The sequence below is a fragment of the Zalophus californianus genome, chromosome 3 (assembly GCF_009762305.2).
Source record: "Zalophus californianus isolate mZalCal1 chromosome 3, mZalCal1.pri.v2, whole genome shotgun sequence".
NCBI classification, from domain to species: Eukaryota; Metazoa; Chordata; class Mammalia; order Carnivora; family Otariidae; genus Zalophus; species Zalophus californianus.
Window position 1 is genome coordinate 176,572,212 of NC_045597.1, and position 23,940 is coordinate 176,596,151.

Consider the following 23,940-nt stretch of genomic DNA (forward strand, 5'->3'; position numbering starts at 1 on the left):
AGGGAAGAGGAAGCCCTCACAGACCCAGGAAAGATGTGCCGGGGCCAGGCCCGGCCCCTGACAGGCAAATCATGGGGCCAGGCAAGGAGCAGAGGGCTGGGCCCAGCACAGAAGTCTGGTCAGGGAGGGCAGGATGGGGGCTGCACACACCCCAGCCCAGCCTGGGGACCCATAGATGCCTCCCTCCCCAGGGCTGCTGCAGTCCACCCCCTCCCAGAACTGCCTGGAATCTGTCAGAGCCATCTCGTCCCCTCCCCCTCCCTTTTCTCTGCATAGAGGACTCAGCAGATCCCACGGGGCCTGCGGGTAGTTGGGTGGGGATGGGGGGGAGGGGGCAGGGGACAGGTAGAAGGGACAAGACAGCACCTCCAGGAACATCCAAAATGGCGCTGGAAGGGACCAGTGACTCCTGACCCTCGTTCGTTCTCTCTCTCTCTCTCTCTCTCTCTCCTGGGGGGATGGGAGAGGGGACTACATCTGCCTGGGTGTGCGGTGGTATAGTCCATAGCCCATGATGCTTCCTCACTCTAAGGGGAAACTGTAGCTCCTTACTACTGAGGCTTCTCTCCGCTTCGGACCTACAACAAGCCCCTCTCTCTGGGGCTAGACCAGCACCACCATCAATTTTGGGGAGGAGGAATGGAGGACACCCCAGGTCAAAGGACAGAGACTGGGCTAAGGGCTCAGACTGACCTCAGGCTGTGTGTGGAACTCTCAGTTCTAGACTCTCCAGGAGGGAGGCCAGGGTCTAGGGCAATCTCCACTCCCTCCCCCATGTCAGACCTTAGCACTTGGAATCACTGCAGAAGGGGCCAGTCTGTCTCAGGTTTGGGTGGTGGCTAATAATCCATGGGCTCCTGCCTAGGAAGAAGGCCATTCACACCCACCCTCACCCCACCTGTAGCTGCATGAAACAGGAGGCCTTGGGATTATGGAGTTTGGGAAAGGTGGTGAGCTGCAGTCCCTGGGGACCCCATCTGGCAAGGGCTACCGGACCCCATGTTTGTCCTTTTCAATCAGTCTGTCTGTCTCACACATGGGAAGACTGAGAGGGGCCAGGGAGATGGCAGGGAGTGAACCCTCAGGATGTCAGCACCAAACAGATCCAGAGAAGCACACTTGATCTTCATCTGGCTCTAACTCTCCCAACCCAGCTTTTCCACCCCCCCACTCCCCCGCTACTGCTCCAACCTCTTGAGGGCCTCCAACTTCCCAGGTCAGGTGGCTCAGAATTATTGCTGGAAGCCCAGAAACCAGGATCTGGGGACTGGTGAGGTGCTCGCAGCAGGCCAGACCAATCCCTCTCATTGAGCAAAGAGGAAAACCCGAGGAGAGGCTGGGAAATGACTTGCCCAAGGCCACAGAAGTCGCTGGGACAGAGCCGGACTAGAAGCTGGGTTTCCACTTCCAGAGGGCTCCTGTTTCTGCCACAGCCCCTTATGCCACCCGGTGGAGCCTGTTCGGCCGGCCCATACTACCCGGAATCAAGCCGGGCAGCCCTGGAGTTGCGGGCAGGACAAGGCAGGGCGGGCGGGGCCGGATGGGAGCCGGATCTCCCCTGGGAGCAGCGCACAGCCTCTCCGTCCCCGTACGGCGGCGGCGGCGGCAGGTGCCTGCGTGGCGGTCGAGCCCGGCCCCCGGGCGGGTGCTGAGAGGCCACCCCTGCCTCACGCGAGCCGAACGAACAAAACGCTCAGGTCCGGTTTGTGCGAGGGGCTCGTCGCGGGGCGGGAGCGGAGGGCCAGGGGGCCTGGCTGTGGCCCTGGGCGATCTCCTGGTCCTGGTCTTCTGCGAGCGCCGTGCCGCACAGCGCGCCGCTAGCCGCCGCCCTCACCTGCGCGCATCTGCGGCTGACACGTCGCCCGCCCAGGCGGCCACCGCAGGTGCGCACCTGGCCCGCCCCTCCCTTCTTCCCTTCCTGGCCACCCTTCACCTGGCTGGGCTCTGCTTGGCTTGGTCCCCAGCCCACTCCCCGGAGCTTGTGCAGGAGCCTGGGCTCAGCGCGCTCTTATACTGCCTGCTCAGTCCCCGCCCCTACACACACACACACATACATACACACACACACACTCACACCTGTCCGGGCGCCAGTTTGCTCGGAGCAAATATTGACTCAGAGGAGGCGGAGCGCCCCCACCCCCTCCCCGCCCCCGCCTGGGTTCTGGGGCCGGAGCTCTTCCGAGGCCTTGGCTGCGGCGGCAGGGGGGGGGGCTGTCGGGGACCTGGGCGCCTCTGGAACAACACCAGATGTCACTTTTCCACCCACCTGCCTGGAGGGGGGTGGAGTTGCAGAAGACAGAGGCTGCCGGGAGGAGGTTAGGGGGAGCGGGAGGTGGGTATCCTAGGGAAGGCCGGACATCACCTGGGCTGGGGATTCAGGTTCACGATGGGAGTCGCTTAGTAGGGCCTGTGGCCCGCTGTCTAGCTGTGACCTCCACCCGCAACCCAGAGTGTAGCTCTTAGCCCTCCGCGACGTGCCTCGGTTTCCCTTTCTTCTCAACCTCTCAGCACAGTCCCGGGAGCCCGACACATGCAGAGAAAAGGCTGGCGATGCAGGGACCGAGCCTCGGAGCAGGCGCAACGGGGAAAGGGGAGGGGTGGTCACCTCGCCCTGCAGCCACCTGCTGCGCCGATAAGGCCTGGCGCTCAGTTCCTGTCCCCCAGGCAATGCTGGGGCAAAGGCCAGTTAGGCCCCGCCGGAAGCGCCCTCCACTGGCCAAACCAGGTCCAGCGCCGGGCAGCGAGCAGCCGGAACTCTGGCCCAGCTGCGCTGTGGAGGGGAGAGAAGCAACCTCCCAGCACCCAAGGCTGCAACGAGTCGCTGCAGTCCACCTCGGCCGCTCCAACCATCTGTCCCTCCCAGAGCGCGCTCGAGAATTCCTCCTACGTCGGGGAAATAAAGTCAAGGCAGATACAGAAGGCTAGATGCTTTAGTGGTGGGGCGGTGGAGAGGGGGGCCCTGAGGGCAGCAAGTCGGAGGGGCTGGACTGTGGCATCCTCAAAGAGTCGGTAGGGGGCCGCGCCACCAGGCAGGGCACCTCGGCATGCTGCAGCCCGAGGGGCGCCGCCGAAAGCAAGTCGGGAGTCTCAATCCTGGAAGACAGAAAGCCCCAGGGAGAGGTTGGAGAGAGACTTCGAGCCAAGTCTGCCCGCCCCTGCCGCCCCTCGCGCCCCTCCGGCGCAGTCGGCGTCCCCACCTGGAAACGCTGAGCGGCGGCTGGGCGATGACGCGCGGCCGCGAGGTGAGAACCACCTCCCCGCGGCTCGCCTCCACCAGGATGTTCTGGATCATGTTCTCCAGCAGCGCCTCCTGCAGGTTGGCGAACGCCGGGAGCCTGCAGGGGGTGGGGTGTGTGGTGGGGGTGGAGGATGCGGATGTCAGCACCGCCATCGACTGCGCTCGCCTTCTCCGCGGGCCTCTTGCTGCTGTACACTGTGTGCCCTGGGCTATATCTCCGCGGGTTCTCATTCCACCCCCCGCCCTCCCAGCACTATAAGGCATCCTTGTTCCAATTTTACAGACGCTCAAATTGTGGCTTAAAGGCACCAAGTTGCCAAACGTCCTGCTGCTGGAACAAGTGGTGGGACCAGAGTCCAGGCAACTGTAGGTCCCATCTCAGCGCCAGGTGTGGGGAGGAGGCATCAAGCTGTGAGAGGGCCCCAAGGGACTGGCTGGGGCCTAAAGAATCCCAACATGGACAGGGAGGGCCACAGAGCAGCCCCGGGCAAAGGCCCTCCGGGAAGCGGTGGCACTTCTCTCCTGGCTCTAGAAATCCACTGAACGACCCCCTGAAAGTGGTGTGCTAGAAAATGTTAACAGCCAGGTCTTGGAGGGACAGACTAAAGCTCAGAAGGCCTTAAGCCACCAGCGGGATGTCAGTGAACGCGGAGCTGGGAAGAGCCTTACACCCAGCCAGAGGCTGGCCCCAGCACCCCACTGCCTCCTGGGATCCTTCTGCACACCCTGCCGTGCGAACCCTCATCTGGGTCTGGCTGCTCACCGGCTGGTGGTCTCCTTCTCATCCTGTTCTTGCTCCTCTTTCACCATGACCTTCAGCTGCTGCTGCCACTGACATTTCAGGGACTCCTGGGCCGTGGGCTGCAGTGTGGGCTCAGTCCCCATCCAGGGCACCTTCTCTTCCTTCTCCCCCCGCTCCTCCTCCTCCTGCTCCTCCTCTTCCATCTCCTCCTCTTCCTCCTCTTCCTCCTCCAGCTCCTCCTCTTCCTCTTCGCTCTTCTCCTCCGCTTCCCCCATTTTCTTCTCCAGCCTCAGTTTGTCGTCCTCAGACTCCTTGTCTCTGCTGCCCTCCCAGCTGCTGGCGGATGGAGACAGGACTGGTGCTAACTGCAGGGTGTTGTTCTGGGCCGTGAACTTGGCTGACTGCTCATTCCAGAACTGGCAGAAGTAAGGCATCTTCTCCACCAGGCTTTGGTTCACGGCCTCATGGAAGACCTTGTCTTCTAGCAGACCCCTGCATGGCAAGGAGGAGGAGGCCCTTGCCAAGAGGACTTGCGAGGGGGCTTTGCAACCCCTGTGGGGCTCTGGCTCCAGAGTTCCTCAAGGGGCAGTTCTGACTTCGACGTCTACAAATGGGTGCTGGATGTGGGAGGCCAGCCCTTAAGTCAGTTGCCCCGCCCACCCGTCCTTTGGAGGAAGGCTTCTCTGGGCTCCGTGGGTTCTTAAGAGGCAGAGCCAGGAGGTCAGAGTTACACAGATAAGGGACAGGAACCCCGGGGGAAACAGTGAACTGGCTCAGACCTTATCTACTAGCCCTGGACAGGACAAAACTCAGGATCCAGCCCTGAGGATCCTTCCAGCAAGCTCCATTAGAGCTGCCCCATCCTGCAGGGCCTGGGACCACCAGTGGAAGGATCTTGTGAGGAAATTCTATTTTTCAGGAAAGGAAGGGCTGGGGCTTCAGGGGCCACGGGTGGACACAGAGCTGGCTGAATGAGCTGCTGAGATGAGGGGGATGGTGAGGGTCCAGTGGGGGTACCTGATGATGGCGGTGAGACAGTCAATCAGGAGCTGCTTCTCCTGCTTGGAGACAGGTGCCCAATTGTCTGGGGATTCTCCCTCAGAAGCCTCCAACTCCTCCTTGGGGTATTTCCTCTTTGGCAGCTCCCTGGAGCAGGCCATGACATTCTGAGTGGCCTGGGCAAGCCACCAGGCTGGGGGTAGGGTCACGAGCAGTGGCAGTGGCCATGCAGTCATGAGAACATAGATGAGCTTGGGACAGCCCCCCCGCCTTGGCCCAAGTGTAGTGCTACTGCATTTGGGGACGGAAGCCCAAACCTCAAGGTTGGCGCAGGACCTGGAGAGGCTCCAAATTGGAAAGGGGAGGAAGGAGGTGGGGCAGGAGGCCTAGGGGTGTTCCCCAGGGGGTAGAGACCCCCTCCCTCCCTGAGAATTCACCGGTGCAGGAAGTGCTGGGGAAAGTCGGAGAAGAAGTTGGCCAGGAAGTAGTCAGTGGCATGAGCACGGGCCGTGAGGCCCAAGCACAGCATGTCTGGCAAGGGTGGCTGGGGACAGAGCCAGAATATCTTCTTCTTTGGGATCTTAAGGTTCCAGCTGACAGGCCGGTTGAGAGGCTGCTGATTCTTGATGGGGGGCAGTGTCTTTGGAAAGGGGAAGACATGGATGACAGGGGTTTGGGGACGTCACTGCCTCACTGCTGGGTCCCTAGCCCCAACCAGGCCTTTGGAGCCAAATCGGAGTGTGACCCCACCCATTGGCACTTCCATCCCTCCCTTCTAGGAGGCTGGGCCAGCAGTTGGAGGTATCTCTGGGAGCAAGCAAGGACCTCTCAATTTATCCCAAGGAGACGGGGCTTATGAGCTCACCCTGTACCTCCTCCTAGGTGCACAAGCTCTACAATATGCTCCTCCCTGTGAAAGCAAAGAGACCCGTGTTTAGGATACAAGAAGCCTAGAGGAGTTCCTCTCTTCTTACCTTTCTGCCAACCCATGGGGTGAGGGTGAGGGGCTGGAAGCCAATGCCAGGACCTGCTGCCCTCTTGATCTCACCCAACTCCCAGCCACACCCCCTTCCAGGACCTTCTTTAGGGAAGTGCTCCCTGCAGACAAGGAAAATCAGATCACCCAACCAGAGGAAAGAAAAGGTGATGCCACCAAATGTAGGCAGGCTGTACCAAGGGTGCTTGTCCTTGTGCCTCGGGTCACAAATACTCTCCTTTATGAAGATTTCATTCAGAAATCCCTTCTCCCGCACCGTCCAGACATGATTTGCATTCATAGTTGGGCCAGAGCTTCAGAGGGGAGTGGTGCCTCCCCGGGGGCTGAGTGTGGTGAGTGCAGAGGTGAGCAAGGTGCAAGAATACCAGCACAAGGAGGCTGGGAGACTGGAAGAGGGAGAAGGGAGCTGTTCTGTCTCACATTTACTCTCCAGCTCCCCTACAGATACGAATAGCCTGCTTAGTGCATGCTTACTGCTTACACTGCTGTAGGCACTGTACGTGCTTTAGCTCATTCAATCCTCACAACAGTGCTGCGAAGCAGGCACTATTTTACTTGCATTCAAAATATTTTTTAAACCTTTACTTTTAACCTTCTTAATATGGAAAATTTCAAATGTATAGGACAGTAGAGAGAACGTACAGAGTCCTCTGTTACCCACCACCCAGCTTCAACAATCAGCAGCTCATGGCCAATCTTGTCTCATCTGTGCCCCACCTCTGGATTATGTTTTTTTTTTTTAAGATTTATTTATTTATTTGAGAGAGAGAGAGCACGTGTGCACACACACTTGTGGGAGCAGGGGGGGAAGGGCAGAGGCAGGGAGAGAGGGAAAATCTCAAGCAGACTCCCTACTGAGGGCAGAGCCTGACCTCAGTCCCATGACCCTGAGATCATGACCTGAGCCGAAATCAAGAGTCAGACGCTTCCCCAACTGCGCCATCAGGTGCCCCTGGATTATCTTGAAGTCAATCCCAGATGTAACATTACCCCTATTTTATAGTTGAGGGAACTGAGATGTTATGTTAAGTAACTTGACCAAGATCCCAGAACTAGAAATCATCAAAGCCAGAATCAAAACTGGGCAACTTGTCTCCAGAGCCTGCCCCCAAAACCCTTGTCCCACACCGTCTTCCATCAGAAGGTGAGCTGTCTTGTCTCCCCTGGGTCCCCGGTGCCCAGCGCTTAGCATGCACCCATTAAACACTGGCTACGTGAGGCAGGGAATGGTCAGCCAGTCTTCTGAGTCCAGAAGACAGTCTCTTGGGGAGATGCTATGCTTGGTCTAATGAAAGCAAGCTAATCTAGGACAGGCTGGCCAGTTTTGCACATAGGACCACCTCACATCACCGCCTCTGTCGCCCCTTGGTAAAGCCAATCAGAAAGATCTGTGGTGTTCAAGGCTCACTCTGGCCTCCTCACCTTCCCTTTCCTATCTGTGATGGTGAACTCCACCTCCTGTCGAACTTCCTCATCCTTCCACTCCTGTAGTTCCTTATGGTACTGATTCAGGAGTTTCTGTCGGTATACCTATAGCCCAGGACAAGGAAAGAGAAGGCCAAGGTCTGGAGCACCTGTGTGCCATGGACCCCCACCCCCCACTCCCCAGGGGCTGGCCCCCGCCTTTCTGTGAAGGTCTGGGGATCTCATAGCTCACCCACATCCCAGTACTGGGAGCCATGCTCCATCCTAGCTTCACTCTGGTGCTGGTCCTACCTTGCATACCAGGTCTATGCTGTAGAAGCTGGCATGCACTGAGGTCTTCAAGGTCACCACAAATGGGACTGTTTCTTCAGGAGCCACCTTCCCTGTCATGGGACTCACAGACACCTGTTTGGGGGAAGGGGTCTTTGGAGCTTCACAGGAATGGGATAGAGTGGGATGAAATGGGGTGGGTATGATGGGGTGGGATGGGATGGAATGGAATGGGGTGGGGTGGGGTTAGATGGGGTAAGATGGGTTAGGATGGGGTGGGATTCAGTGGGATGGGGTGGGATGGAATGGGGCGGGATGGGATGGCCTAGGGTGGGTGGTGGGGTGGGACGGGGTAAGATGAGACAAGATGGGATAGGGTGGGGTGGAATAGGGTGGGGCTGGAGCCCTGCTAGAGGTTCTGATTCTGCGGAAATAGGGGACTCTCACCTCCCCAAAGTCTAGAGGCTTCAGCTGCCACTCAAAGACAACTGGCTCGTTCTTGGAGATGTTGTTGAGGAACAGCAGGCGGCTGCACTTAGTCTGCACAGGAATGTTCCCCAGCGAGATATGGGACTGGGACAGGAAGACATTCTGTTGGTGGAGACAACACAACAGGCACTTTGGGCGGTGACAAAATCATAACCATAGCAACCTCTCCCAGTTACTGAGTGCCTTCAGCAGGCACCATGGTAGGCCGTTCACACACATTTGGTCCTCACCATGGCCCTGTGATATTTGTATTATCGTCCCCACTTTACAGATAGATGTGCTGCTAAGGTTTAGAGGGCATAAAGAATTTTTCCAAAGGTCTCTTACAGGCACAGTGGGGATAAACCCAGTCTCACTCTAAAGTCTAGGCTTTTGACCATTAAAATAGGCTTGGAAGGGCTGAGAAATCAGAATTCGCTTAAAGAAGACAGAACTAAAGCCAATGTAATTTGAATCCCTGAAGGATGGTTGTAAATGAATGGGGGGATGGGCAGTTGGCATCTTCAAATAGGAACAGAACAGTAGGGGGTCTGGAAAGACTGAGGCCACATGGAAGGGGCACTTTCTCTCTGTCCAGACCCTGAGTGTCTCCAGGTCTGGGACTTTGGCTCTTCTTTGTGTCCTCAGGGCCTCCATAGTGCTCATCATGCAGTTACGGTCCAGAAAGGGTAGGAGTGGAAGGGTGGACAGGCCGATGTATGGGTATATAGTGACTGGACGGGTGTATGGAAGGATGGATGGAGAAGTGGGTAGATGGGTGGCTGGATGGATCAGTAAATGGACATGTGGGCCAATGGGGAGGAGATGGATGGATGGGTGGATGAATGAATGGGTCAGACATCCCAACATTGGGGTGTGTTTGAACTAAAGATGGGGTTATTGACCTTGGATACCTTACAGCAAAATCCATCTAGGTCCAGGAATGGACTGTTCTGGATGAAGATAATACTTTACAGCCCTAAAATGGGAGAGCTTCCTTCTACCCCTTCCAAAATCCCCATCCCAATGCCCAGAGTGACTTGAGCAGGAACACCTATGGGCACTAGGTGGCAGGGTAAGCCTCTCATGGAGCGGGTGCTGCCTGCTGGAGCTCGGTGAGGGCTGGTTCCAGGCTTCCCCTCTGCATCCTTCCCTTATCACCTCCATCACATTTCCTTCCCAGCTTCCCTCTGCACTGGCCCCCCGGGGCCCTTCTAAGCCTCAGGCCTTCCTACCTCCCTTCCCCCTACCTGTCCAGGAACCATCAGCCTAGTATGCTTGGGGTTGTCATGCCAAGAGGAGATGTTGTGGAATGGGGCTGTGTCTCCCATGACATGGGGGTCATAGCCCACTCCCTGGAAGCGGATCATGGCTGAGTTCCATCCCAGGACGTGTATGGGCACATCCACCTAGGAAGTTAGGAGGGTGGGGAAGGGACTGGTCAGAGCACGGCTTGCTGAGGAAGCCAACACCAACCTCCACCCATAATCAGCCCAGGCTGCGGCTCACAGTGTAGGTCTTGGCCTCAATAGGTGAGAAGATCCACAAGACCTGAGCAGTTGTGCCTGGCTGGATCTCCCCTTGGGGGTTGAGGCAGCTGAAGATGGGGTGATTGAAATTTTTTTCCTGAACCTGCGACAGGATGTTCGTCTGGATCTCGTATGTCACGGGCACCGAGCCACCATTATACAGCTCATAAATCTGCAGGCGGGGTAGGGGGGCGGGAATAATGAAACCTCCACACCAACTCAGGGCTGCAAAGCAGAGAGCCTGGGGTCCTGTGTCCACTGCGGGAGGGCAGGCTGATCTCCATGATGTCCCCCTTACAGCCCCAGAGCCCCCTAACTACCTCTAATTTCCCTTATGGCCCAATGATCCAAGAAGTATGTAATTGTATTTTCAGTCTGGGACATTTTAGGATAATCTGTAATCCTTATTTTATTTGCTCTTAATTTACTTTTGCCAAGGTATAAGGGGACACTAAGGCTCGTGTCTCTAGTGTGGGGATTTACAGAAGTGTCCATGCACACACCCTCCAGACCCTTCAGCATCTTCAAGGCTCTCACTCTAATCACCCGGGAAGCTGCCACTTTCCACGTCTGCCCTTACAGGCAGTCCTGCTTAAGGGCAGATAAGGGAGGGAAAGGAAGCTATGACATCCCCCAAGACTAAATCCAAAGTGTGGGAATCACAGAATGTCCTGGAAGCAACCTGAGATCTTCTGGTCCAATCCCTCATTTTAGGATTAGAAAATGGAAGCCAGAGAGAGCAAACAGTTTGTTTGGATCTAGGTCTTGGCCCCTCATCTTTCCCAGCACCCACTCCTGAATATGCTGATTTTATTTCTCTAGCCTGGGCCACCTCTGAGCTCCAGACCTGGTATCCAACTTCCACTCCACAAGCCCTCCCTGCCCCCTCACCAGCCACTGATTGTCTCACAGACATCTCAAATTTGGTAAAAACCAAACTCTTCACTAGAAAGTTCTACCCCCACCCCGGAATCTCCTTTCAGTAAATGCTTAAACTAGGAATTCAATACATCTCGATCCCTCCCTTTCTCCCACTTTCCCAAACTGGCCCCAGCAAGTCCCAATGATTCTGCCTCTAAAATGTAAATTAAATCTGTTCACTTCTACTTCTGCTGTCCTCTTATGGATCCAGGCCACCATCTGTCATCATCTCATGAATGAAAGCAGAAGCTTGGCCACAGTTGTGGAGATTGGTTGGAGGCACAGTTGGGTCTCCTTGCTCTAGATCTGGGGGCATTTTTCATTGTCTATGTTCAGAGCCACAGGGAAGTGGTCTAGTCTCTCAGGAAAGCTCTCCAGGGGGCACTGAGTCTTTGCCTTCCTTTTCAAGGACATGGGTCTCTGCAGCCCTGTTTTGGGGGGGAGGGGGTGGCTTCCAGGAAGCCAGTAGGGTAGAGGGTGGTGTAGGGAAGCATACAGAGCTCAGGGCTAGGGGTCCCACCCTCTCAGGTTCAGAAAGCCCATTCCTCTGACTCTAGGCTGGATGACCAGAGGCCTCTGCTCAGAAATACAAGGACTTCTAAATAGTTAGAAATTTCACAGCTATGGCATGTTTGGGAAAATACTCTGTCCCCCTCTGGGAGATTTCCAATGTACATTTTCAGAGCAAAGGAACCCAATTCCCTCCACTTGATAAAGAAAATTCTATGGTTTCGCAAGGATTCAGTCTCGTTTTTCACACTCCAGAAAAATGTCCTTCCTGGAGCAGTGATTTTCAACCTGGGGCTGAGACCTATTAGTGAGCAGATCATGAAAGCAATTTAGCAGGTGGAACAGAATAAAATAAAAACGGAAAACATCAGAATGCTTTGCGTGTAGTAGTGTATATATTCATTTGTGGTACTTTAAGTATATGTGTATGTATGTACTTACTGGGTTATTATCCAAAATATATTAGTGTGATTCATGATCAAAGAAGTTTGAAGAATCTTGTGCTAGAAGAGAGAACCCCCTGCTTTTGCATGGGGACACAGGAACAAGGCCTGGCAAAGGGCTTACTTAGCACCAAGCACCAGGAAGCGGAAGCCTCTCACCTTGGATCTCTCCTAGTTGCCCAAACTCAGGGTTTGACCTGTAGCCCCACCTCTTAGAGTGAGGACTTCTGGAGGGTAGGGTCTTTGTCACCCTGTAAAAGGCTGATGCAGATACACAGAGATCAATGCTTAGGCTTCTTGGGAACCAGGACAATGTAGACCACTGACCTGCCTTGGGGGCAGTGTGTCGCCGATGGGGACAGGGACGAACTGGTGGCTAGTGGAGGTGAAGTGCACGTACTTTTGCTCCAGCTTCACTGTCACACCTATGAAATTTAGCTGGAAATACAAAACCCATGAGTAGCATCCTTCCCTGGGAGAAACGGAAGTACCCAGCAGAAAGATCTGGACCCTAGCTCCCCGGGGGGCATAGTTCCCTGCTCCTCTCTCAGGAGTCCAGGACAAGACGAGGTCTGGGGTCTCACCAGGATCTCCCGGCCATGGGACACTTTGAAGAGCACCGGGAGGCGATCGGTGCCCACGAACACGTGGCTGGAAGGGAAGAGATGAATCTGGGCTGCGTTATGGAGCCCCGGTACCAGCAAGAGAGCAAAGCCCCTGGAAGCATGTGGAAACCTCTGAGCTGGGATGGGGCAAGAGGGACATGAAACCTCCCCGCCAAGTGGGTGGACGGGGTCCTCCCCTGGCGGTGGGCACTTAAGGTACTCTGGAGTCACAGAGTGCAAGGCCAAGCTCCTCCAGGAGCGCAGGGAAAGGGAGGGGTGGGGGCAGGGTCTCCAGGACTGGAAGTGTAAGACAGGCAGTGGGAGGAGCACCTGTATTTGAGTTCCACCACCTGCTCTTGTCCAGGACTCAGGCTCCCAGCCTTGGGGCTGATGGAGAATATGCAGTTGTCCTGCACACGCATTTGGTGAAGCTCGGTGGCGTCAAACTCTGCTTGCTGTGCCCACAGCTCCACGTCAATCTGCTGGTCACTTGGAAAGAGGAAGGCCCTGGAAGAGGGGTGCAAGCCTCTTAGAACAGAGAGGCAGGGGCTCTGAGCTGCAAGCAGAGTGGATGCTCCCCCGATTTGGCAAGCTGCCCCATGCATGGCTGAGCAAACACGCTATGGTGGATTCTCACTTCATAATGGCCCCCAAACCCAAACCCAGGAATGGCAGCAGGTCCCTGGTGACAAAGTGGAAAGTGGAGATTGGGGCTTCCGTTGTGGGGGACAGGGGTCTAGGGGGACTACTTGTGTATGTGGGTAACGGTGAGCTAGCTAGTCACTAACCCCAGGGGGGAGTAGTTTGTGTGATAAAGCTCTTAGGAAGGGCCATTTGAAGCATCTAAAAACGCCAGCAGCACCAACCAGGCACCCCGCCCCCCCACCGAGAGGGAGGGTGTCTAGGTCAGCAGGAGCATAGGGCAGAGAAGAGATGCCCCAGCAGGGCTGGCATTCTTGAATCTGGAGCAAGTCTGGGCATAGAATTAACGCCCCCCCCCCAAATGCCTCACGTTGTAGGAAAGTAGATACTGCACTCTAGCTGGTTGACAAAACAAGCAGTGAAGGGTTCCCTGGGTTACGATCTGAAAAGGAGGACCCCTTCACTTGCAGAGACATGGCACAGAACTGGCCTAACACTGGGCAGACGGCATGAACGGGCAGCAGCCAAAAGGGGAAATGCTCAACAAAGAGTCAAGGAAATCACAAATCACGACTCTCTTCAATCAGTCTTAAATAGTTTCACATTAGCAACGGGGTAAACAGTTCTACTCGATACTGGTAAGTTTAGAGAGAATGGACACCTTCAAACAGGTAGAGAGAGAAGGTATGGCTACACCTTTTGTTGTAGGAATTTTGACAGTGTCTACTAGAATAAAAACCGCATGAGCCCTTTGACTCAGACATTCTCTCCTGGGGAAGTACCCTGCGGGAATAAATGCATGCGTGCTCACGCTCACACACAAGTTTATTACAACTTTCTTTGTAGTGGCAATAAAAAAAACAACCCAGGGGCGCCTGGGTGGCTCAGTTGGTTGGGCGACTGCCTTCGGCTCGGGTCATGATCCTGGAGTCCCGGGATCGAGTCCCGCATCGGGCTCCCTGCTCAGCGGGGAGTCTGCTTCTCCCTCTGACCCTCTTCCCTCTCGTGCTCTCTCTCATTCTCTCTCTCTCTCAAATAAATAAATAAAATCTTTAAAAAACAAACAAACAAAAAAAAAAACAACCCAGTACAGGGAGTTTAATAACTTAAGGGCCATTCATATTACGGAATATTATGCCAAGTATTACAAAGAAAGAGTTAAGGGGCGCCGGGGTGGCTCAGTGGGTTAAGCATCGGTGAAGCATCTGCCTTGGACTCAGATCTTGATCGCAGGGTCCTGGGATCAAGCCCCTTATGACATCCCATCATTGCATGGGGCTCCCTGCTCAGCGAGGAGTCTGCTTCTCCCTCTGCCCCTCCCCCTGCCCCTGGTTCATGTTCTTTCGCACGCGCTCTCTCTCAGATGAATAAATAAAAAATCTTTTAAAAAAAAGAGTCAAGAGTTTTATGCGTTAATCTGTATTGATCTGAAGGGAATGTTATTGGCACAATGCTGAGTGAAAATGTTAATGATCCAATGCTAGGCGGAAAGTAATATGTACAGCATTGAGCTGTTACTGCAAAAAAAAAAAAAAAAAATTCAAGGGAAACAGAATAACCCCCGGGCTGCGTTTGCGTGTGTGTGTTGTAAGTGCTGAGGATGGAAACTCCCTTCAAACCCTCCATCACCCCAGCAGAGTGGACATGCAGCAGGAGCTGAGGAGTTTCCTGCTTCCATCACCTTTGTGTCTTTTGACTGGTGAATAAACTGCTTTTGTTATTTTTTCGAAGGGATACTGATCAGCAGCAAAACTGGAGATCTTGCTACTTTGGGGTTATCCAGATCGTTTCGACACCTCTGTTTCCCTTGCTGCCCTCACCCAGTCCCCGGCCAAATAATCCCAACCCGCTCTTCCCTGCCAGTCCTCTGGTGTGGGCCCCCTCGCCTGCTCCCCTGCCGCAGGCTGCTAGTCCATTTCTCTCCCTGCACCCTGCACCCCAGACCAGAGTGGCAGGTCTTAAAGGCAGATCATGTCTTTGTCCCCCGGCCCCTCTTACATCGCCACCATGCCCTCAGGAAGAAGTCCAAACTCTTAGGAGAAGGATGCCAAGGTCCCGATGTTGTGGCCCTCGTCCACCTCTCAAGTCACATCCGGCACCCCTTCCTCCCTATCAGTGCTCCAGCCAGGCTGAGCCCTTTTCTGTTACCTGTGTACATACCAAGACCTCTGTCTGGAAAGTTTTTCTTTTTTAATTAATCAATTAATTTGTTAGAGAGAGAGCACAAGCAGAGGGAGCAGCATGAAGAGGGAGAAGCAGGCTCCCCACTAAGCAGGGAGCCTGATGCGGGACTTGATCCCAGGACCCTGGGATCATGACCTGAGCCGAAGGCAGGCTTAACTGACTGAGCCACCCAGGTGCCCCTGTCTGGAAGGTTCTTTGCAGCCTCTCTGTGTCTTCTCCCTAAGCTGCAGGTCTAGCTCAGTTGTAGCTTTCTTCAGCATCCATCACCCTGCCCCAGACCCCTGCAGCACCCGGAGGGCCAGGCTTGGACCTGTCGGCACCTTGATTCTGAGGGCCAGGGCGGGAGCCCAGGCCTAGAAGCCCCCCGTAAATGTTTAGTCAAGACTTAATGAGTGCACGAGGGACCAGGAGATGTTAACTACTGTATCTGATGTCAGTAAGGCCCTCCGCCTCCCTGGGCCGGGAGCAGAAGCATCAGAGAAGACCCAGAGGGAGCGGGGCAGGCAGCTATAGGCTCCTATTTCCTCCGATGCTCCCCCTCCCACTTGGGGTTCTCACTCTGTCCTGCCTGCTGCTGCCTCCAGGCCAAGTCCACACTCCCCATTTCTTACTGGTCTTGGCAGGAATAAAACCTTCAGTCTGTTCTTTATGAGCTCAGCAGAGACCAGCTAGAATTTTCAAAAATAGCCTTCTAAGAAATTGAAAGGAAACACAACAACACAAAAAAACCTAGGAGAGTCAAGCCTTCCAAGGAAGGTTCGCTGTGCTTGGACTCCTGGAAGAAGCACGGACTCCCTTCCTGAACCTCAGATGATCTCCTGATGGATAGGCTCAGCTCAACGGGCACTGTGCCTGGGTTTCCTCCCACCTCGGTTTCCAGCCACCTGGCCTCTCTCCACAGAGAGTGTGAGCTGGCTTGCTCCTACACAAACACACTTGCATGCATAATCCACCAAAATATCCTGCTCCATGCCAGGACGGACTAATGCTGCTTTTCCTGTAGCGCCTGGCTTCCGGCCATTCCAGTAGCCCCAGTGAATGGCGGGTCTGGAGCTCAGGCGGACCCCGGGCCTTCCCCACCAGGCCAGCAACCCTGCCTGCCAAGCTTCCTCAAGTCATCACGGCCAGGAGTCCTCAGCTACTCGTAGTCCTGGCCCTTCTCAGACAGGAGCCACGTAAGGAGCCATGTAAGGAACCAGCTTCCCCAGTTGCCTTTATCCCAGCCAGGGGCAGGACAATCCAGAAAGTAAGGGCGGCCATTGCACCCCTGATGGTGCAGCCCCCAACCCAGCTTTGCCCCCACACACCCCAAGACTCTGCTCAGGCAGGAATGTTCCTGAGATCACAGAAGCACCCCCTCCTCCCCCTCCCGCCGCACGTATTTTCCCAGGCTGGGCCCCTGGCTCTCTCTCCCAAGCCTTACCCAGATGGGCGCACTTGTTTCTCACCTCCGTTTAGGCAAGAAATGTTAGAAGTCATCAAAAGGAAATTTACTAGGAAGTCCAGACACGTGGCAGAGGCAGGGAGGAAGAACAAGAAAAGGCCCTGGCATGGAAACAGGATGTTTACTGGGCACAAGTTCGGGCCCCGACGGGAGGAAAGTCAAGCACAGGAAGGTCCACGCTTGGCAGGCTCAGGGCTCCAGGCCTGGGCCCCTGTGACTGGAGAGGTGCAGCCTGCCCCGCAGCCAGCCTCAAGCCTTCCAGTAGCCCACGTGGCTTCGCTCAGCCACATCTTCCTCCCCGACACTGGCTTGGTGGCAGGCTGTCCCTGTCCTTCCCCACCAGAGATCTAAACTCGCTCCCATGCAGGCCTGGCCTCCCCAGACTGAAGCTCTGTCGGGAGCACCCCACTGCCTAGCACAGTGCCTGGTACACGGGAGCACTCTGAAGACTTCTTGCTGACTAACCTTTACCAATCTGGCTTTGAATTTGGCTCTGCCTAACAGCTGAGCGGCCTTAGCTGAGTCCTTAGCCTCCATTGATTGGCAAAAGAGTCAGCAGAGGAGGATTTTTTTCCCCAGGGTTGGTGTGAGGCTTGGAGGAGAAAAGGCTCGTAAATCAGTGGCCTGGCACGCAGCAGGTGTCCAAAAGGATACTCCCCACTCGTTAAGCTTAGGATGACCGTGCTGGTCTCCATCAGTCTCCCCCACTCTTGAGCCTATGGACATGTCTCTGGCAGTGACAGGTTTGGAGTGCTGAAGGGTGATCCCCAATCCCACGCTGGCCTCCCCGCCCTATCAGTGAGGGGATCCACTTCTCACAGACCCCAGCCAGGTCCACCCCAAGCCAGAGACGGCCTCCTGCGCCTGTCTCCTGGGTCCCTCAGCAGCCCCCTCCAAGCCCGCCGTACCAGTCCAGGGGAACCACTCCGCTGTTCTTCAGGGCCAAGAGCACCACTGAGGGTAGGGCCTCTATCGGTGCTGCCCCAAAATTGAAGTCAAGCTTCAGAGGGGTGAAGATGGTGGGGATCTGGCTTGTGCTGTGTGGAGCAGAGAAACAGACCCAGAGACAGATGGGGACAGTATGGGGCCCTCCCAGGGCTGCCTGGCTGGCTGGCTGGGCAATCATCTTCCTGCAGGTGGGAATTGGGAGAACCTGGGACTCAGGGGCAGGGGCCAGACTTTGAGCCAATCCCTGACTTCTCTAGGCCCCTCCAGGGATGGGCAAGAATTTGGGGGGGAGATGAGGAGCCACTCCATGGACAGGTCCTCGTACTGGGGGGGGTGTGGGCAGAAAGCTCCAAGAATACACCCAGATAGGTCCTGCCCCTTCCCTGGGGCCCACCTCACCTGTGCCGGGTGGGCACCTTGTAGGTGAGCTCCCAGGGGGTGGGGTCACGCTCCAAGTAACTGTTGAGCCTGTCCAGGGAAAAGAGGTGCCACAGGTGTTTCCGGGTGATGCCCTTGGCGCTGCCCATGGAGCAGACATCCAGGATGGAGAGTAAGGGGTACACAGCCATCAGGAAGACGCGACACAGCTCCTGCCTCTTCCCAGCCTTGTTATCTAGGATGGGGTGTGGAAGAGAGGAGTGGCCTCACCTCCCAGCTGCCCTGGGGCGCAGCATGCAGGCTGAGGGTGTAGGACCCCTGGCCACCTGCCCAGGACCCTTGTCAGGAGCAGATGTCTCCCAGGCTCTAGGATGTTTCCAGCAACAGCCAAGCCTCATCTGGTACTTTCTATGTGTCAAGCATTGTCCGAAACGCTCCACATGCATCACTGTGTTAACTGTGCACTGTTACTTGTTTTCAAACTGACTCTCACTAATGGCTTTATTGAGATAGAATTTATATACCATAAAATTAACCCTTTTAACCCATATAATTCGGATTTGTCGTATATGCAGAGCTGTGCAACCATCACCACTAATTTAGAGGATTTTCGTCATCCCAAAAAGAAACCCAGCACCAAACAGTTGTCACCCCCATTGCCCCCCCTCCCCAGCAACCACTGATCTACTTTCTGCTGTATCTACAGATTTGCCTGTTCGGGATATTTCACATACATGGAATCATACAGTATGTGGCTTTTGGTGACTGGCTTTTTTCACTTGGCGTAATGTTTTCAAGATTCATTCATTCATTCATTCAAGCACATATCAGTGCTTCAGTTTTTTTTCTTTTTTGCACACATGCACACACATACACAGACATCTGCACAAATGGATGCGGTTGGTATGAGGCATACATGCCAGTCCCCCAAAGGCACACCCTAGAATGCTAATGCTCACCCGGCCAGCCCCGTCTGGACCCTCAGCACCCTCCCACCCCAAGTCCTGCTCACACAGTCCTCCCCCTTTCCTCCCTGGCCCTGACTCTGCCAGATGGCCCAGGTACCTCTGTGGGAGAGGAGAGAGTAGCTGATCTTCCAGCAGTACTGGGACCGCTGGTGGGGACAAGCAGTCAAGCAGACGGTGTCCTGGGACCGGGGTGGCATGCTCCCCTCTGTGCGGTCCAGCTGCAAGGCTGCTCAGGGATGACCCGGGTGGGGCCGAGGGCAGAAGAGGCACTCAGCACAGGCCAGAGAGTCCCGGCCTCTCCTCCTGCTCCTTTCCAGATACCCTTCCCCTGGGCCAGCAGAGCACTGGCCAGAGAGCAGGCCCAGAGCCAGGAAATAGGGAGCAGTCCCTCTTCCCAGACCAGACAGAGGAAACCAGTCTTTGGGTCTTTGCCAGCAACAGTCCCATTTTACAGATGAGGCAGCTGAGGCTCAGAGAGTCACCGGCCCATGCCACACATGTAAAAGGTGGAAGCACCAAGTGTTAAGCCCTGCTCTATCTGCCCCCAAACCTTGATCTGGTTAACCATCATCCCTCACTGCCTGCCTCCCCGGCCCCCCGCCCCCATCCCGGTCCAGGCCCGAGTACCAAGGGGGCCGTCGTCCACGACCTCAGGGCTGCACTGCTCCAGGAACAGGCGATAATAAAGAGTGCAGTTGCCATCGTTCAGAAGCATCAGCAACCTGGACTGCTTGCTGTTCACCAGCACGTTCCCAAAATCCAGCTCCTTTTCCTTCACCTGAGGCCCAGAGTCAGCCAGCCACAGCCCTGGCTTTCCCACCCCTGGCCTCAGATAATCTCCAAGTCAGGGCAGGTCCAGAGGGCCAGAGGGCTCCCATCCCCTGCCCCCTTGGAATTGGGCACCCTGGGGCCTTCCCTCCCACCTGTGCCCTGGCCCCCAACTCCCCAGCCCCACCTGCCACGGTTCTCCTACTCACGGAGAGGCTGCTGGTGATGCCCACACCCACCAGCCGGAGCATATAGTGGGTGGTGGTAGGGGGCTTGGTGTCTGGGGGCAGACCGGCTTCCCAGACCCACATCCCCACTCGGAACAGGTACTTGGTCTCCTCCAGAGGGCTGAAGGTCCACGTCAGCGTCTGGGGCCACAGAGATCATCCCTGCGTGGGGCTCTCCAGAACCCCCTACCCAGACTCCTGGCCACCAGAGGTCCCACTGCTGGAGATCAAGCTATGGTACCCCTTTCTGAGTATTTGCCCTGTGCCGGGCACTTTCTATACATCCCTCAGCCCTTCCATCCTTTATCCCCACGAGGTAAGCCGTATTATTTAGTACCTCGTTTTCTGGGACAGAGAAGTGGGGGTAACTTGCCCAAGGTCACACGGCTGGCGAGAGGCTTGGTGGAAGCTGGAGTATAAACTCCTGAAACCAAATCCAGAGCCTATGTGGTCTCTTGCCTCCCTGTCTACTACCTGGGTTCTTCCAGACACCATGTGTTGGTGGTTCTTGGCCCAAGTTTGGCCAATTAGTCATAAGGCCCTAGTCCAGGGAATGGGGCTCTGCTAGATTGGGCCCCAGCCGGTGCCCCCCTCCAGACTGCTGCTGGGACCTCGAGGATGCCCCTTCCTCATGCCTTAATGAAACCCACCCATTTGGCCCCCAATCCAACTGCTCCAAACCACCTCCCAGTGATCTCGCAGCTTTGGGGAACAGGGATGGAGAGCAGACTCTCCCCTTGAAACTGGATCAAGTGCCAGCCCCACCTCCTCATTTGTAATCTTCATAAATGGCTTTTTCTTCTCTAAGTTTTGATTCTTCTTTGTAAAAAGGGCGTTTTAAGACAATGGTAGCCATCCCACCCACTTCTAAGGCAGGGGAGGTGATTACGGATTAAATGGGAGGGGGCACACTGTAAACCTGGCCTCTGAGAGGCATGAGTAAAAGATGATGGTGAAAGCGAAGAGGACCTTGGCTCTCCTTGGAGACAGCCCACCCCAGCTCACGCAGACGTCCCTGAGTGCGTGCCTTGGCTGGGGGGCGGGGAGCAGGCAGACGGGAGCATGGGCCCCCAGCCGTGGGGCGGGGCACTCACAAGGCTCTCACTGGGCTGGATAAGTCCCCGAGCAGGCTGGACGGCCAGCACCTTTCTGTGCAGCTGGGAAATCCTCCATTCAAACTCCAGGGGCAGACGCGAGGGGTTGTGGAAAGTGAAGAGGCTGGTGGAGGAGCAGCCCACCCAGGTGGGCTTGAAGAACACGCGCTTACAGGTGTCCAGCTTCAGCTGCAGAGGCTCCTCCCGGCTCTGCATGCTTACCTCCTAGGGCCGGAGGAAGGAGGGCAGTGCCCTGATGTCACCCCGCTGCCCTGGCTCCCTCCCCCAAATGTCCAAAAAGCCTGGGCACGGGCAACTTCTGGCAAGACAGAGTAGGTAGTGACCAACCCAGGAGATGGTTCTTGAAAAGAACTCAGGGACTGAGAGAGGCGGTACAGACCATTTCATAGGCCAGATATGGGCCCACCACCCTGGCCCCTTTCCCTGGCCCAGCCCCAAACGCCCCTCTGCAACCTGCAGATATGAGTCTTATATTGCCCCCACTCATTCCTTTGGGACCTCTGCACCCCTTTTCTTGTCCCAGACACCTTGAGGTGGACATGCTGGGCCCTGAGGGTGGGAAAGTTATTCACAGATGTGGCAGAAGGGTCTTCTCCCTGCTATGGCACTTCCTGGGGGGAGAAGCAGCCCCTTGACTACTTTAGGGGAGCAAGAGAGGCCAAACCCAGAATTTGGCTTTGAGAAGGGAAGCCCCAGACTATGGCCCACTCCTCAGGACCCAGTCCCCTAGCCTTGCTTTTTACCTTGAGATACCGGGGGCAAAAATTGAACTGCAAGTAGAAAACGTGCTGCTTCCAGGAGTTGCCCTTGGGGTAGGTACAGACGAGGAAGATCTGGTGGGCCCTGGGGGCCACGAGGCCCGAGCTGGGACGCAGGGAGATGTCTGAGCAGCTTTGGGGGGCCAAGTTGAAGGTCAACATCATGGAGCCTTTGTTGATCAACAGCAGGCTACGGTAGGAGGGTTCGTTGGGGGACACTGCAGGAAAGAGCTGGGGTGCATGACAAGAGGGACCCACGCTCAGATCTGTGCGCTTCCCTCTCCCCTAACCCACTGATCTGCACACGGGCACCACATCCCTCGATATTCCCTGGATGCCCAGGGGCTCAGAGAAGTCTATGTGGGTTTGGGTGGGCCTGTCTCCAAAGAGAACCAAGTACCTCCACACATACCAGTCACTACCCTGTGAACAGGGAATAGAGGGATATAGCTTGGCCCCCAAAAATGCTTTTGTCCTCCAGAGACTTCCAGGCAGGGAGATGGAGTGGCTATAGGAAGTGGGCCCAGGAAACGCAGGCATCTGAGACCCCCCCACACCCCTGCAAAGTTAAGTAGGTCTTTCATTTTAGGGTGCCCTCAAATCATCCTTTGGAGAATTCACTTTCAGAGATTCTGGTCCAGAAGCTCTGGGATAAGCAGCCACTTCTAGATGATTCTCTTACAGATGGCTGAGGGGAACCTCCGAGAAAGGGAAAGCCCCAGAAATCCCAGCTTCCAAACCTTCCTAAAGCATGTAGGGTATGGCCAGCTGCAGGCTAAGAGCTAGGCCGGCCATATCACACAAGGCCCGAGATCGCTGACCAGGGCGCCCAGGCCAGCTGGGGCAGACGTGCCCGTGCCCGTGCGTGAGGCGGTGGGGGGCAACCCAGGCCCAGAATCGGCTGGACAGCAGTAAAGGCCACAAACTGCTGGGACAAACCAGTCAAAGAAAGGGACGGGGGTCCAGGAGGGGAACCCCGGGCAGTCAGGGAGGGACTTGAGCTGAATCTCGGGGGTGAAGTCGGTTGGGGATTGGAGAGCAGAAGTGTAGCTGGTGGTGGGGGGCAGGATCACCTCCAGCACAGGGCCCCAGAGTGGCGCCTTTCCAGCACTATGAGGCGTGACAGCAGTGGGGACGGATGGGAAGGGTGACAAAGGTAAGGGAGGCTGGGAAGAGGGATCGAAGGAGAAGCCAGGACTGGAACTTGGCCGACTGGCTCTGGAGTTGATGCTTTTAAACCTTCTGTCATCTCGCTGCTCGGGTCAAACAGGGCCTCCAAGGGCTCCTCAGAGAGGCCGGGGAATTATGACTTAGGAAGCTGAGGGACCAGCTCTGTGACCCACAGCAGCCTGCGCAATCTCCAAGGCCAGGGGCTCATGGTGGGTGGTCGGATCCCTAGCAGGTGCTCAGCAAACAAGGCACAGAAAAATGAAGGAGCTAGAGAATCTTCAACCTCAGTGCGAGAAGCCCAGGGAGTATTTCAGATGGAGCAAGGAGGGGTCAGGGGTCTGAGCCCCAGACCGGCCCACAAGAGAGCTCTCCATGACCAGAGCCCCAGGGGCTGGTGGTGGGGAGGTTGGGATGGCCTGGGAGGGTGCTGGGATGTATCTGAGGCCAGCAGAGTGTGGACCGAGGCAGAAGCCAAGCTCCCCTGTCCCACCTCCCACTGCTCCTGGGGCCACGCTCACCTTGGGGGCCTGCAGGGAATATTGAGGGATGTGGTGCTCCAGGGCAGCACGATAGCTGTGGCCTCGTGCCCGGAGGGTCAGGCACCAGGAGGGACACACGGTACAGTCCTCCTCGATGTTATTGTAGCTCCGCAGGACCTGCACGGGGGCCGGACCCAAGGACAAGCTGAGAGTCCTGTGTCGGACCCTGCGGGGCCCCCCAGCCCGCCCCTCTGTGCTACAGGAGTCCCACACTGGGCACAGAGGGAGGAGAAGGGCTCTCTGGGAAGACAGTGCAGAGACAGCTGTCAAAACAACTCTGACCGCAGCAGCACCAGGACAGCGCCGGGGCTGGGATGCACAGACAGCATTCATCCTGCAGGAATGTGCCTAGAAAAGTGACGGCCAATAGAAACAGAACGAGAGCCACAAATGCAAGCAGCAAAGGTAGTTTTACATGTCCTAGCAGCCACATTAACAGAGGGAAAAACGAGAAATTCATTTCAGCGATACGTCTTATTTACCCCAAGAGATCCAAAATCTTACCATTTCAACCTATTATCAATATATAAGTGACACGTGAGACACCTTACATTCTTTTTGCGCCAAAGTCTTTGAAAGCCGGTGGGTCTCATACAATGTGTCTCAATTTGGACTCGCCACATTGCAGGTGTTCGGTGGCCCCATGTGGTTG

The 23,940-nt window shown here is 55.8% G+C and overlaps 1 protein-coding gene across 10 annotated transcripts in view; it reads right to left on the bottom strand.

Annotated features, from left to right (window-relative positions):
• Window positions 1-2,922: 2,922 nt before the first annotated feature.
• CFAP65 (cilia and flagella associated protein 65) overlaps window positions 2,923-23,940 on the bottom strand; it is a 34,052-nt gene continuing 13,034 nt past the window's right edge. For 7 of the 10 annotated variants that reach the window (XM_027587988.2, XM_027587989.2, XM_027587990.2 and 4 more), the window contains 22 exons: window positions 23,268-23,405; window positions 21,565-21,810; window positions 20,801-21,025; window positions 19,689-19,847; window positions 19,339-19,489; window positions 18,809-18,937; window positions 17,765-17,978; window positions 17,326-17,454; window positions 12,478-12,654; window positions 12,127-12,259; window positions 11,870-11,980; window positions 9,649-9,840; window positions 9,390-9,548; window positions 8,119-8,262; window positions 7,693-7,806; window positions 7,399-7,506; window positions 5,845-5,889; window positions 5,417-5,619; window positions 4,998-5,126; window positions 4,002-4,472; window positions 3,198-3,335; window positions 2,923-3,093 (listed from right to left, as the gene is read on the bottom strand). In XM_027587988.2, coding sequence (XP_027443789.2) covers window positions 2,931-3,093; window positions 3,198-3,335; window positions 4,002-4,472; window positions 4,998-5,126; window positions 5,417-5,619; window positions 5,845-5,889; window positions 7,399-7,506; window positions 7,693-7,806; window positions 8,119-8,262; window positions 9,390-9,548; window positions 9,649-9,840; window positions 11,870-11,980; window positions 12,127-12,259; window positions 12,478-12,654; window positions 17,326-17,454; window positions 17,765-17,978; window positions 18,809-18,937; window positions 19,339-19,489; window positions 19,689-19,847; window positions 20,801-21,025; window positions 21,565-21,810; window positions 23,268-23,405 — 3,678 coding nt within the window. In that variant the 3' untranslated portion in view covers window positions 2,923-2,930. Of the gene's footprint in view, window positions 3,094-3,197; window positions 3,336-4,001; window positions 4,473-4,542; window positions 4,680-4,997; window positions 5,127-5,416; window positions 5,620-5,844; window positions 5,890-7,398; window positions 7,507-7,692; window positions 7,807-8,118; window positions 8,263-9,389; window positions 9,549-9,648; window positions 9,841-11,869; window positions 11,981-12,126; window positions 12,260-12,477; window positions 12,655-17,325; window positions 17,455-17,764; window positions 17,979-18,808; window positions 18,938-19,338; window positions 19,490-19,688; window positions 19,848-20,800; window positions 21,026-21,564; window positions 21,811-23,267; window positions 23,406-23,940 lie in introns of those variants that run through there. The other 3 variants (XM_027587985.2, XM_027587992.1, XM_027587993.1) reach the window with 3 other exon arrangements.